Here is a 13,992-nt window from a genome sequence, read left to right as displayed (position 1 = left end):
GGTTCAGTCAGGTACAGTGAGGTTCAGTCAGGTACAGTCAGGTACAATCGGGTACAGTTGAGTTCAGTCGGGTTCAGTCGGGTTCACTCAGGTACAGTGAGGTTCAGTCGGGTTCAGTCAGGTTCAGTCGGGTACAGGTGTGTTGAAATGTGATCCCCAGTGCTGAGCTGAGCTGCTGATATGAGGAACAATGTTGCTGTTCCAGTTGTAAATAGTCCTCCTGTCCCCAGGAGTCTGGACCTCTGAGTTGAACTAGTTCAAACTCCCAAGTCTGAACTTGGTGTACTCTGTATTGAGAAACAGCCACTGACTATTGATTAAATACTGAATTTAAAATGTTGATGCTGGGAAATATAGATGCACATCTTTCAGTAAATAATAGCACCAAATATTTAGCCAAGCTGTAGTGTAAATAGTATTTTATATTTGAAAATGTTTGAAAGGAAATCTGGGGGAGCCATAGCAGGTATAGCAGCCATAGCCTATAGGCTTATGTTTACATTGTATAGCCAAAGCCAGAGTTATACCATTGTTATATTTCATTATTTTGTACATTTTATATTTTCAATTTTTTTTATTTGTTATAGTTATGCATAATATTCACATAAGAAAATATTCTATTCAAAAACTACTGTTTGGTTGTACCTTGTTCTGTTGTGTATAGGTCAGTTTATTCTTAGAACGACAGATGGAGCAAACTGTAAATCAGGAATCTTTAAGGGAACTGATACAGAATTGGACTGATAAGCAGAATCGATAATGACATTGCTATTCATAAAATTTTATCAATACCCAACCATAGAGTCAACAGTCCAGGCTGGTGGTGGTGGTGTGATGGTGTGGGGAATGCTTTCTTCTTAATACCAATCAATCATGGTCTGAACGTCTCAATCTATCTGAGTATTGTTGCTGAACATGTTCATCCTTCATGACCACAGTTCACCATCTTCTAATGGCTCCTTCCAGCAGGATAATGCTCCATGTCACAAACTGGTTTCATCAACATGACAGTGAGTTCAGTGAACTTCAGTGACCCCCTCCAGTCTGAAGACCTGAATCCAGTAGAACACATTTGGGATGTGGTAGAACAGGAGATTGGCAGCTTGAATGTACAGCTGACAGATCAGCAGAAATGATGTGATGCATCATGTCAACATGGAGCACAGTCGTAGAGGAAAGTTTCAACATCTGGTGGAGCCATGACATGAAGAACTGAGGAACTACCCAGTTAGTGTGCTGTTTCTAATAAAGTGCTCAGTGAGTTTATTCACTTGACTTTGCATCTCTCCACTCTTGGATATCCTTGCTGGTAGCAGTGGTGTATGCAGGGCATTTTGATTGGGGTGGCTGAAGTATGGCACTGAGTGTGGCATCAGACCTCTGCCAACAGTTAATAAACAGACACAGATATGAATCTTTCACGATCTTTACTGAAAAATTCCTGTGTCAACCAGACGAAAGGCTGCTATTGCCATTACTTCCTCATTTTTTCCTCATTGTCATACTGTCTGTGGACATTTTAGTGTATGGTGATATTTTCCTTGCAGTTAGTACCTTAAGGTATTTTAAACACCTTTCAGCCAAAGCTTGGAGAATTAATATTTTTATATTTACAATGAATCAAATTTAGTGTGTGTGATGTGAAACATGTCATTTGTAGTGATGAACCCACAGAGAATTATCACCAGTGCTGCAGTTTCCCTCACCTCCAAACATGTAGACTAAAACAGGATTTAAGGAACAGAGGAAGATTGTGCCAAGTTTTAATGGCCACAGCAGGTGATTGTGATTTCACTAATCAGGGATCGTACCTGCTGTCTTTCGTCTGTGGAATAATGACCTGGATTTACTTGGCACTCTTGGCCCTGGTACATGGCAAGGGATATAAACAAATACATGCACATTATTCTGATATGAGAAAATAGTGCACTCTGAACAGATGTGGACGGCATCTTGATTTGTGCAGTAATATTTGTTTTTATTTTTCCCTTAGGTGACTGGTCGCCTGAGTGATTGAAATTTGAAGCATGGGCATAACTCTCTTTCTCCAGTGATTTCAGTGTCTCCAGTTGTCATTGAGGATGAGCATTCAAAAGTCCACTTTGAAATCATGTAAAAAACACATTTCTTACTACAAACAGATCTTCTCTCATCAGCATCATCATGTTTAGATGCTTCTTCAGTGTCAGAGTAATCCAACGAATGTGGACTGTACAATCATGGTTACAGACATGGTGCAGACAAGCAAACTGCTAATAGCTGACTCAGTGTGACTTTACATGGTGCAGATTTGCCAAAACAAACTTAATCATTCCACCAGCGATATAATTTCCGAGTCATTACAATTAAGCTGATAACTGTTTCTCTGGGTTATCAGTTCAGAGTGTCTGTGATGCACAAACTGACTACAATAAATTACTGTATCAGAAAACACAGCAAATACTTTATCTGCAACATTTATTACCACACACTACTAACAAGGACAGACACAACAACACAACGAACGCTACCTACACTTGCAAGGATGCTACAGTGGAAGAATAGATTAATCTAATGTTTGACAGGGGAAATGCAACAGGTGAATAAACCAGTATATGTGGCATTCACTAGAAGCAGCTGGTAAAAGCATTGGTAAATCTAGAATCACATTTGGATAGAGAAGCAAATTGTACCTGGTTAGCAGAAAAGAATGTACATGCTCCTCTGTTGAAAATCTGATTCTGATGAGGGTGAGATTAGCCAAGCAACGTGGAGACAGAATGGAAACCAGGGCCCATATTCACAAAGTATTTTATCTTATCACTAAGAGTACTCCTAAATCACGCTAAAAGTTTTCTCCTAAGTCCTCTTCAAAAAGCTGCTGAGACCAACTTTTAGTAAGGAAAAGCAAAAACTCCTATGTTAAGAGCGTGACTCCGTTGCTATGGCTGACATCAATTTTCATGGATTCCCCTGCAGGAACCACAGCGATTGGTTGATGGAAGAACAGAGTGTGCTGGTAAAAACGCTATTAGCCACAGCCTGTTGTAGCTGTACCTGTTGTAATGTAGCTGTGGTCCCAGCTGTGGGTTGAAGTGTGAGATTTCCACTGTCAGATCCATGATCAAATCCAAGAATCCTGTGTAGATCCTGGACACTGTACAACAATGTCTAGAACTGTATAGGTAGCATCGAATACAACCTGTGTGTTGATGGAGTGATTTTGTTTTCCTGTTTACAAATACCTCCTTGTCTTGCGATGGTGCAATAATTTTTATGTGTTCCATCTCTGGCACCGATCACAGCAGGTAGACTGACCATGAAGCTGCTTTATTTCTCTGTAGTTGTTGAACATCGTATGAATTGTCCTATGATGTCGGGTCAGGTCAGAGCGCAGTTATTGTTTGGTGAATAGATCAGCTTTTCTCTGTTGCCAAGTAACGCACTAGTAACACTTAATTTTGGCACTGATTGTGGTGTTTCTGTTGGAGATGTTATTGCATTCCTCACAAACTCCACAACGCTCATTATTCCCTCGTGATTGAGTCGTATCTTTTAAGTAATTGACAGCAGCCCTTTAAGATTCTTTGTGATTTGGTCTTAGTGAGTTAGGAGTCCTCTTGACTACTTCTAACTTCTCCCAGACTTAGGAGCTACTTTTAACGCTAAGTGGCTTTGTGAATACGGGCCCTGAAGTTGCATTCAAGGAATGCTCTTATATAGAGTGTCTTGGGCAAGAGGCACATAAAGACATCCACTCTAGGTGTTGATTCAACTGTGAAATTTTTCTGGTGCCGTTGATCTGCACTGCATTCTATTGACAGATGTTCCTATTATTTTGTCCACCACATTCATTGTCCTCCTTGAACCGTCACCTTACCGTGGTGGAGGCGTTTGAGAGCCCTAATGACCCTAGGAGCTATGTCTCCCATGGCAGATTGGTTCTAGGTGAAGGGCCAGACGAAGAATGGTTCAGAAGATCCCAATGAGTAAAACGATCAAGAACTTGTGTACCCGGCCTGGAGGGATACCGGGGCCCCGCTCTGGAGCCAGGCTTGGGGTTGGGGCCTGTGGGCGAGTGCCTGGTGGCCGGGCCTTAGCCCATGGGGCCTGGCCGGGCCCAGCACTAACCGGCTACATTGGGTCGTCTCCCAGTGGGCCCACCACCTGCAGGAAGAGTCAGCGGGGTCCGGTGCAATGTGGATTGGGCAGCAGACCAAGGCGGGGGCCTTGGCGGTCCGATCCTCGTTTACGGAAACTGGTTTTTGGAACATGGAACATCACTTCTCTGGCGGGGAAGGAGCAGGAGCTTGTGGAAGAGGTGGAATGGTACCAGCTAGATATAGTCGGCCTCACCTCAACACACAGCGTCGGCTCCGGAACCCAAGCCCTTGAGTGGGGCTGGTCGTTCCTCTTTGCTGGAGTTGCTCTGGGGGAGAGGCGGAGGGCCGGGGTGGGCTTTTTGGTGGCCCCCAGGCTCTCTGCCTGTATGTTGGGGTTCACCCCGGTGGACGAAAGGGTTGCATCCCTGCCCCTCCGGGTCGGGGATCGGGTTCTGACTGTTGTCAGTGCTTATGCGTCGAACAGCAGTTCAGACTACGCGCTCTTTTTGGAGTTCTTGGGACGGGTGCTGGAAAGTGCCCCGAAAGGGGACTCTATTGTCCTATTGGGAGACTTCAATGCTCATGTGGGCAATGACAGCATGACCTGGAGGGGTGTGGTGGGGAGGAACGGCCTGCCCGATCTGAACCCGAGTGGTGTTCAGTTATTGCACTTCTGTGCTAGTCACAGTTTGGCCATAACTAACACCATGTTCAAACATAAGAATGTCCACAGGTGCACATGGCACCAGGACACCCTAGGTCGCCGGTCTATGATCGACTTTGTAGTTGTATCATTAGACCTGCGGCCGTATGTTTTGGACACTCGGGTGAAGAGAGGAGCAGAGTTGTCAACTGACCACCACCTGGTGGTGAGTTGGATCAGATGGCGGGGAAAGACGCCGCGCAGACCTGGCAGGCCCAAACGGGTTGTGAGGGTCTGCTGGGAAAGCCTGGCGGAAGAACCTGTCAAGATGATTTTCAACTCATGCCTCCGGCAGAGTTTCGATCGCGTCCTGAGGGCGGTGGGGGACATTGAGTCCGAATGGGCCTTGTTCCGCTCTGCTGTTGTTGAGGCGGCTGTTGCGAGCTGCGGCCGCAGGGTAGCTGGGGCCAGTCGTGGCGGTAACCCCTGTACCCGCTGGTGGACACCAGAGGTGGGGGAAGTCGTCAGGCTGAAGAAGGAGGCCTACAGGGGCAGTTGCTGAGGCAAAAACTCGGGTGTGGGAGGAGTTCGGTGAGACTATGGAGGAAGACTATCGATCGGCTCCAGAAAGGTTCTGGCAAACCGTCCGGCGCCTCAGGGGGGGAAGGCGGCAACTCACTCACACTGTTTACAGTGGGGGCAGGGAGCTGCTGACGTCAACTGAGGATATAGTCGGACGGTGGAAGGAATACTTTGAGGAGCTCCTCAATCCCACCAACACGTATTCCTTGGAGGAAACAGAGTCAAGAGACCTGGGGATGGATGATCTAATCTCCGGGGCAGAAGTCGCCGAGGTAGTGAAACAACTGCACGGTGGCGGAGCCCCGGGGGTTGATGAGATCCGCCCTGGGTATCTCAAGGCTCTGGATGTTGTAGGACTGTCTTGGTTGATACGCCTCTGCAACATTGCGTGGACATCGGGGGCAGTGCCTCTGGAGTGGCAAACCGGGGTGGTGGTCCCCATCTTTAAGAAGGGTGAGCAGAGGTTGTGTTCCAACTATCGGGGAATTACACTCCTCAGCCTCCCCGGTAAGGTCTATGCCAGGGTACTGGAAAAGAGGGTCCGGTCGGTAGTCGAACCTCAGATCGAGGAGGAGCAATGTGGTTTTCGTCCTAGACGTGGAACTGTGGACCAGCTCTTTACCCTCGCTAGGGTGCTGGAGGGGGCATGGGAGTTTGCCAATCCAGTCCACATGTGTTTTGTGGATTTGGAGAAGGCTTACGACCGTGTCCCCAGGGGCTCCCGGTGGGGGGTGCTCCGGGAGTATGGGGTGGATGGCCCCTTGTTAGCGGCCATCAAGTCCCTGTACCAAAGGAGTGTGAGTCTGGTTCGCGTAGCCGGCAGTAAGTCGGACTTGTTCCCGGTGAGGGTTGGACTCCGCCAGGGCTGCCCTTTGTCACCGGTTCTATTCATAACTTTTATGGACAGAATTTCTAGGCGCAGCCGGGTGGTGGAGGGGTTTGGGTTCGGTGGCGGGAGGATCTCGTCTCTTGTGGTCCTCTTAGCTTCATCAAGCACCAACCTTCAGCTCTTGCTGGGGCGGTTCGCAGCCGAGTGTGAAGCGGCTGGGATGAAGATCAGCACCTCCAAGTCTGAGGCCATGGTTCTCAGCCGGAAACGGGTGGATTGCCCGCTCCAGGTCGGGGGGGAGGTCCTGCCTCAGGTGGAGGAGTTTAAGTATCTCGGGATCCTGTTCACGAGTGAGGGTAGGATGGAACGGGAGATCGAAAGGCGGATTGGGGCGGTGTCAGCAGTGATGAGGGCGCTGAATCGTTCCGTTGTGGGGAAGAGGGAGCTAAGCCGGAAGGCAAAGCTCTCGAGCTGGTGGAAGTGGCTGGGGAGAGGGCTGTCTGGACCTCTTTGCTGAGACTGCTGCCCCCGCGACCCGGATCTGGATGAGCGGGACACTACGAGTACGAGTACATTCAAATCAATGAGGATAGGCTAAACAATAGACTCACTTCTGTGGAGTCCAATGCAGTTCAACAGCAGCACAGATTGCAGCCTCCAAAATAAAACAGGTGAATCAACACTGCATTAATATGGCAGAAAACTAAACATTTTAAGGATTTATTACAGGACTGTTGTGTTACACATCTAGTGTAACACAACACTAGTTTTAGCCTAGTTTTAGCCAAATGTTTCTAATAAACTGACAACTGAGTATGTACAGACGCATATAAACTATAATATGATATAGATTACTGGAGAAATTTTGAATGTGCCTGCTGCTTGGTGCATGTACTTCACTCCTCACGAGTCAATCTGTACAAAGTATCTTACTTTCAGTTTCATTCATGTCGTAGAAACTTATCTTGACATTGATCTGGCCAAAACGACCTCACAATAATGGTTCTAACCAAAATTGTCTTCACAATTATAGAAAGACATATACACACTCAAAAGAACCACACATCAACAGGCACACACAAGTACATGGAAATATACAGTGTTGACTTATCTTAGAGTTGCTCTCATACTTGAGTTAAAAGGCTAAGAATTAATGAGTTTAATTAGCAAATCAGAATCAGCTTGGCCCATTTCTGCCTAGTAACACCTGCTCCTGGAGCTGTGCCTAAAGTAAGACAGCAGACATCACTTAAGATGTAATGAACATCACAATCCTCTGCACTGAAGTCACAACACTGCACCGAGTGAGTGAGAGAGAGAGAGAGAGGGAGAGAGAGAGAAGCTAGTGCTGCCTGGATACTGCGTTAGTAGCACTTGCCTGTGTGTGTGCGCGTGTGTGCCTCTGTGTGGCTGTGTTTGTAAACATAACAGAGATCAAAGAGCCTCTTAACGAGCTGGTTCGAACACCTGTGTCTAGCTGGAAGACACAGATTTGGGTGTGATTTTTGGCTCGGCAAGCCTCTCAAACTACTGCTAATTGTGAAAAAACAGTAAGTCCTATCAGAACCATGAGCAGACCAAGAACCATGGCCGACACAAGACGTTCATGCACTACACATATGGCTTTGGTGTTTCTAGAGCCAAAAATGTGGACACAGGAGAAAGTTACAGAAAAATTTCACTTCTGCATTTTTTGGGAAATCAGCTCCTGAATTTGTATTGCAGTCATATGAGGTGGAGGGTACTCCCATCGCTTTGAGGCTCATGTTCAAATTCTCAAAGTCTCTATGCTAAGTTAGACACATTCTACGAAACACATTCTACCGAAAGAAAACAGGACAAATTTCTCTACTATCGAGGAAGCCATGATGTGTGAAGACTGAAATATGTGGCCATGAGGACGAGTTAAACAGACTTTTTCCAGATTAGTTCTAGGGCTTCTCCCACTGTAGCAATGATGTCATCTACTCTAGCTCTGAACATTCCGTGCAATACACACCCATTAGGAAGTCTGAAACGGTCTAAGAATGACACAAAACATAAACTGCGATTTTGTGGAAACCGTAATAGTTTTCAAAATACCAATTTAACCCATAAGAGTCTCAAGACTTTTGACCCATTTAACGTTTCAAACATTTTTCTACGTTGAAGTATGATGCAGCAGTAGAGCTCCAAAGTTGGTCGTTTTGAAGACGTCTCCCCATTCATTCTCTATGGGAATATTTTCGGCTTTTATCGGCATTTATGTTGCCATGGTTACTCAAATCACTTAGAAAAGTCATAGCACACCATTCCCGATCGAGCCGAAGCATTGATATACTGTATATGTTCTGGGTTTTCTCAAACCTGCGGGACTAGTTACGCGCCGAAATTTTGATATGGAAGAGGAATAAGACAAACTAGAAAATGCATTCCCTGTGAATGCTGAGAGCTGAGTGAGATTGCTAAAGCAATGCTGAAGAAGCTGAAGCAATGATGAAGTAGCTGAAGCAATAGCTGAAGATTAGAAGCAGAATTTGTAAGCTTGAGGTTGAATGTCCTGAAATGGTTGAAAAAGGCCTGAATAGTTGATGTAAGTGTAACAAACAGCACAAAACTGTACAAAATATACAAAATGTAAAATGTCTATCTGCCTTTCTATCTGTCTACCCTTCTGTGTTCGTTTGTGTGCGCGTGTGTGTGTGTATATGTGTGTGTGTCTCTGGTTTGTGTGTGTGTGTAAGAGAGAGTCTGGGTGTTGAAGACACAAAGCTCATACAATTCCATGCGAGAAAGTGGACAGTTAACCTCTCAAAGTCCTGCCATTTAATACAAAACAGTACATAATATCAGCAAAGTTATCACACGGCCAGCATCACAGGACTCTCCTGAATACCTCTATGTGGTTTTGGTGTTTCTAGAGCCAAAAGTGTGGAAACAGGAGCGAGTTACAAAACAGGGTCAGTTCTGGTTTTCTACTCAAATCCACTCCTACTGTAGTCTATGGGACAGTTGGAGGGTGCTTGCATCACTTGGAGGGTCACATTTCAAATACTGTTAGTCTCTGTGCTACAGTAGACACTTTCTATGAAACTGGGCAAATTTGGCTACAAATGAGGAAGAAATTATTTGTGAAGACCGAAATATGTGGCCGTGAGGACGAGTTAAACAGAATTTTTTCAGAGGAGTTCTAGAGCTTCTCCCACTGTAGCGATGATGTCATCCACTCTAGCCTCGAACATTCCGTGCAATACACACCCATTACAAACACAAAAATGATCAGAAAGAAGCATAAAACTAGAACGGTGATAAATCAAAAACTGCTGAAGATATCAAAAAGTCTAACACAAGGTAAATAGCTGATAGGCTTGTTTACAGTTTAAAGGTGGAATGAAGTCTGTAGCTGAAAGTATGCTGAAGAAGTTACAGTTCAAAGGATTTGAACATTCCATTCATTTGAATGGCAAAAAAATGTCATAGAAAGCTTAATATTTCAAAAATTATAAATAATACCAAAAGTTGAATATAAACGACACTCTACAGAAAAAGCTGAACATTTTGAACCGATTTTTGTAGCACAAAAACTGTAGGAGTAGTTAGATGCCAAAGCGTGAATGGAAGGTTTAAGAATAATAACTAGAAAATGCATTTCCTGCTGAATATGCGTGCAAATGCTGAGAACTAAATGAGATAGCTGAAGCAATGCTGAAAAAGCTGAAGCAACTGCTGAAGTAATGCTAAAGTAGCTCAAGCAATGGCTGAAGATTAAAAGCAGAAATTGTAAGCTGGAGGTTGAATGGTTTGAAATGGTTGAAAAAGAATGCCTCAGCATTCACACTAATAATATTATATGCCTTTAATGCTATTGCATAGCCGGCACATGATAAGTATGCAGAATAATAATATATGCCTTCAATGCTATTGAATTGCAGGCACATAATTAAGTTAACTTTAATCAATGTAGCTGCAGTATAAAGCAAGTGATTCAGAAAATCTTAAACCACTGCAGTAATCAACATTTACAGTTTAAGCCCCATAAGGAAATACTTTCTTGCACTAACACTGATATGTATTCTTTGTACCCTCAACGGTGTTGACACAGATACGGCCCCATAAAGATAGATGTAGCCTTTGTCAGGCTAGAAGGCAAGCAGCGTGTAGATATTACTGCTGCTGGTGTAGAAACGGATGTACACACACGCTGTACAGAGAGATGCACTGTCAGGGAATACCCAAGCCCTGCTGCAGGTCCTCAGGTCTGCTAGGTGTTGGTGTGGTGGTATTTTTAACAGGTTTAGTGTAACCACAGCTGAGTGTTGAAGCCAGTGGACAAGATATATTCACCAGCTGGTTGGTTTATCAGAGCTTTTATTCTGAAAATAACTGAGATTCAGGTGATAACTCTGACACTACAACTGCTTCTCTAACATTGAACTGACATTGTCTCTCTCTCTCTCTCTCTCTCTCTCTCTCTCTCTCTCTCTCTCTCGTGTTTTTATTTGTGCATGTGGTAGGACAAAGTCACAGGAAGTAGGTAGTTTGGGGGCCACTGAGCGGACTTCCTCCTTGGGCACCATCACTTGGTCCTACCTCACAGGACACTTGTGACCCCCATGTGCTCTCCTCATCTTGTATGAAAGATAAATCCACACAGGTAAGCACATCCCACACCCTGCCTTTTTCCATCATGTGTCCTCTATAGAGATGAAGTCATGTGTCATTGTGTTGGCAGAGGAAAGTGAAGGCAAGTGTAACCATGTATTACAGGTCTGAACTGGCATGTTGATACAATATGTGGTCTTTTATTGAAGGATTATACTGATTGGTTGGTTTGTTTTGTTGTATGGGGGTGTTAAACAAGATGTGATGTAGGATGATATTGATTTGTGTTAGTTGTTATCAAGTACCAAAAACTCCAACAGACTCTTAACAGTGAGTCACTAGCCATAGACTCCCATGTTAAAATGTCCAACTTTACAGCAGAAATAAACATGTTTACAGCCTGGTACAAAAAACAGTTTTGGTCTCTATAGCTAATTATCTCCTTCATGACAACTGTTTATATAACTTACTTGTTTACATTTTACTGAAGCCAATAAAGGCTGTACTCGCAAATATTTTTTATACTGTTATCTCGAGAAAACAAAGCTCCCTTATCTCGAGATAACAAGATATTATCAGGAGAAAACTATGACGCCTCTTTCCTACTGTGTTAAGGTAGACAACAAGCTACAACCTTGTTTTCATCAAACGAGCCGTCCTCTGACCTGGTGGAATAACATTGATCTCTATGAGTCAAGTGCTCAGGGACTATCTACAAAGTGCAATACCGAAAACAGATGTATTAGTTAGTATTCAATTACCAGGGGTGGACAAAGTTCATGGCTCCATTACTTGAGTGAAAGTATAGATCCTGGTCATCAAATATTACTCCAATACAGTGACAGTTGTTCAGTCAAAAAGTTAAAGTACTGGAGTGCTTGATTTTAAAAATACTGAAAGTAAATTTTTTTTTTTTATGTCAACTCGTTGTATTGTTCCACATTTACAGAACCTAATGACTCTTAGAACCTATCGAATGACTGACTATAGAACCAGTAGAATAAAAAAGCTTGTAGGATATGATACAAAGTCTGTAGAAATGGCCATTAAATACCATAAAAACAGCAACTACTAAGCTGTCTGTTTAAAAGTTTATCTGGAATTAAATAAATGTTACATAAATACGTTACATATCTCGACATGCTTTCTCAAGTTGGACGACGAATGTTTATAGAGAATGATGAAGTTTCGTTGTGGTAAACACAGCAAACATTTCAAATGAAATTAATCTTTCTTTATTACTAAACCTTCAAACATGGGCTTCAGATCAGACCATGGTCTCTGATGAAGAATCTTCTGCCTCATCTTTATCTAACAGCCATCTGCTGCAAAACAGGTTCAAACTGAGCTGTTAAAAGTCTGTCCAACCCTATTAATAACTTCACTCTTATGCACTATAGTGTCACAAAAATCATGTCACACATCAATGAGCTCCTGCTGTTTATACAACAACACTTAATTTGGAGAAATGTGCTTTTTCTCTGTTTTTGGGAAGTTTTTATTGGGAAAATAGTAAATAACTTCACACTGTAGTGTCAAAAAAATCAGTGTAACCACTAGGGGTTTCCTGTTGGTTGTATTAGTATTATTATAATTATTATAATTAGGAATAAGTACATTATTCCACATTAAGTGTTGTAGTATAACCATTAGGAGAGCATTTATGTGTGACATGATTTTTGTAACACTACAGTGAATAAGAGTGAAGTTATTGAATATTAACTAATATATCTGTTTTTGGTAAGGCACTTTGACTCGACTCACAGCTGGCTGCTCATAGAGATCATTGTTATTCCTCCAGCTCAAAGGACAGCTCGTTTGATGAAAACTAGGTTGTAGCTTATTGTCTACCTTAACAAAGTAGGAAAGAGGCATTGTTTCTGTTATTACAATTTTTCGGTTATGAGTTGTTGAACCGAGGAGTTTGAATCTGTGAATATCTTTCCAACTTTACTAAAGTATAATTGTCTCATTATCTCAAGATAACAAAAATATCTCGTTATCTCGGGATAACAAGCTTTGTTATCTCGGGATAAGGGGATGAAAAAATATTTGTGAATATGGCCTTTCTCGGCTTCCGTAACATTTTATGGATGAGCGTATGCTTGTTACAAACCGGCATGCACTGAAGTCTTGGCTTCACCCACACACCTCCTCTTTGACCATTTTTGGATTACCTGGGAGTTAGGTGTGGAGTCAGACACTGCCAAGATGACGAGGGCACTCTGAGCTTCAAAACCCCTCTTCAGAAACCTCTGGGTGACATCACAGAGGCTATGTCCAGCTTTATTCACAGTCTATGGTTGTTAATTGTAGTAAGTTGTGTATCAAAAAGTAGGGCTGGGCAATTAATTGAATTTTGGCTTCCTACGATTATAAAAACAAGATTATCGAGAAATAACGATTATTGTGCTGCATGCTATTGCACAACAAATTCCACCCCCCCTACGAAAGCCATCTGATGTGTTGAAGTGTGTTTTGGTCTTTTTCATGTAAGGACGGAAAAACGAGCGATCTCTGGACACATCCAGTCAAAGGCCGTCACATACAGATGGAGAAGTGTTGTTGACCTCCTAGCTCGTAGCTCATCCGACTCTGTGTCTGGTGTGTTTTGTATGCCACAGCCTGGAGCCAGAGTTAACAGAGTTAACTAAGTTATACGGACATACAGTAAGTTAATGATGAAAACTGACCATTATCCAGCTCGGTGGGGGGGGGGTATCCCATGCTCAGGTATCTTTTACTCATATTGTGTATAAGGGAAATAACCAAATGGACGCAAAGCTTTTTGTTTTGAAATCAGTTTTTTAATATTCTATTTTTTTCCAAAGTCAATGAGTAATCGTGTTGAGTAATCGTTATCTCAATATTGATGAAAATAATCTTGATTAGGATTTTTGCCATAATCGAGCAGACCTGTCAAAAAGCATGAGTCATTTCGTTTCATTTATTCAATGTATAAATGATTAAAAGGTCTGTGGTCTTGTGTCATCATTCATATGTTTGGTTGTCACTTTATGGCCTCAAGTGGTCATTCAAGGAACTGCAGTTTTTGCCACTTCCATGTTGGCCTGCAGTATAATGTGTTACAGATGACGGTGTGCTCACCAGCTGCACGTCATCGACCCAAGGTGGGGGCTCGATGAAATGTTTTAACCAACAGATGTCGCAGATCTTTCCAACCATTATATCAAGGTTTCCAATTGAGCAGCCCCAAATTCCCCAATGCTTAGATCTGGTGGGGGGTCAACCTAGGCCAGGGGGGCCCGCTGGGT

General features: G+C 43.3%; 1 protein-coding gene across 1 annotated transcript in view; it reads left to right on the top strand.

Annotated features, from left to right (window-relative positions):
• glcci1 (glucocorticoid induced 1) overlaps positions 1-13,992 on the top strand; it is a 45,311-nt gene that overhangs the window by 3,769 nt on the left and 27,550 nt on the right. The window contains 2 exon segments of the mRNA XM_022746648.1: positions 10,637-10,719; positions 10,721-10,769. Coding sequence (XP_022602369.1) covers positions 10,637-10,719; positions 10,721-10,769 — 132 coding nt within the window.

The sequence above is a fragment of the Seriola dumerili genome, unplaced genomic scaffold (assembly GCF_002260705.1).
Source record: "Seriola dumerili isolate Sdu_G_001 unplaced genomic scaffold, Sdu_1.0 BDQW01000108.1, whole genome shotgun sequence".
Lineage (NCBI taxonomy): Eukaryota > Metazoa > Chordata > Actinopteri > Carangiformes > Carangidae > Seriola > Seriola dumerili.
This window is presented reverse-complemented; position numbering and strand designations above follow the sequence as displayed.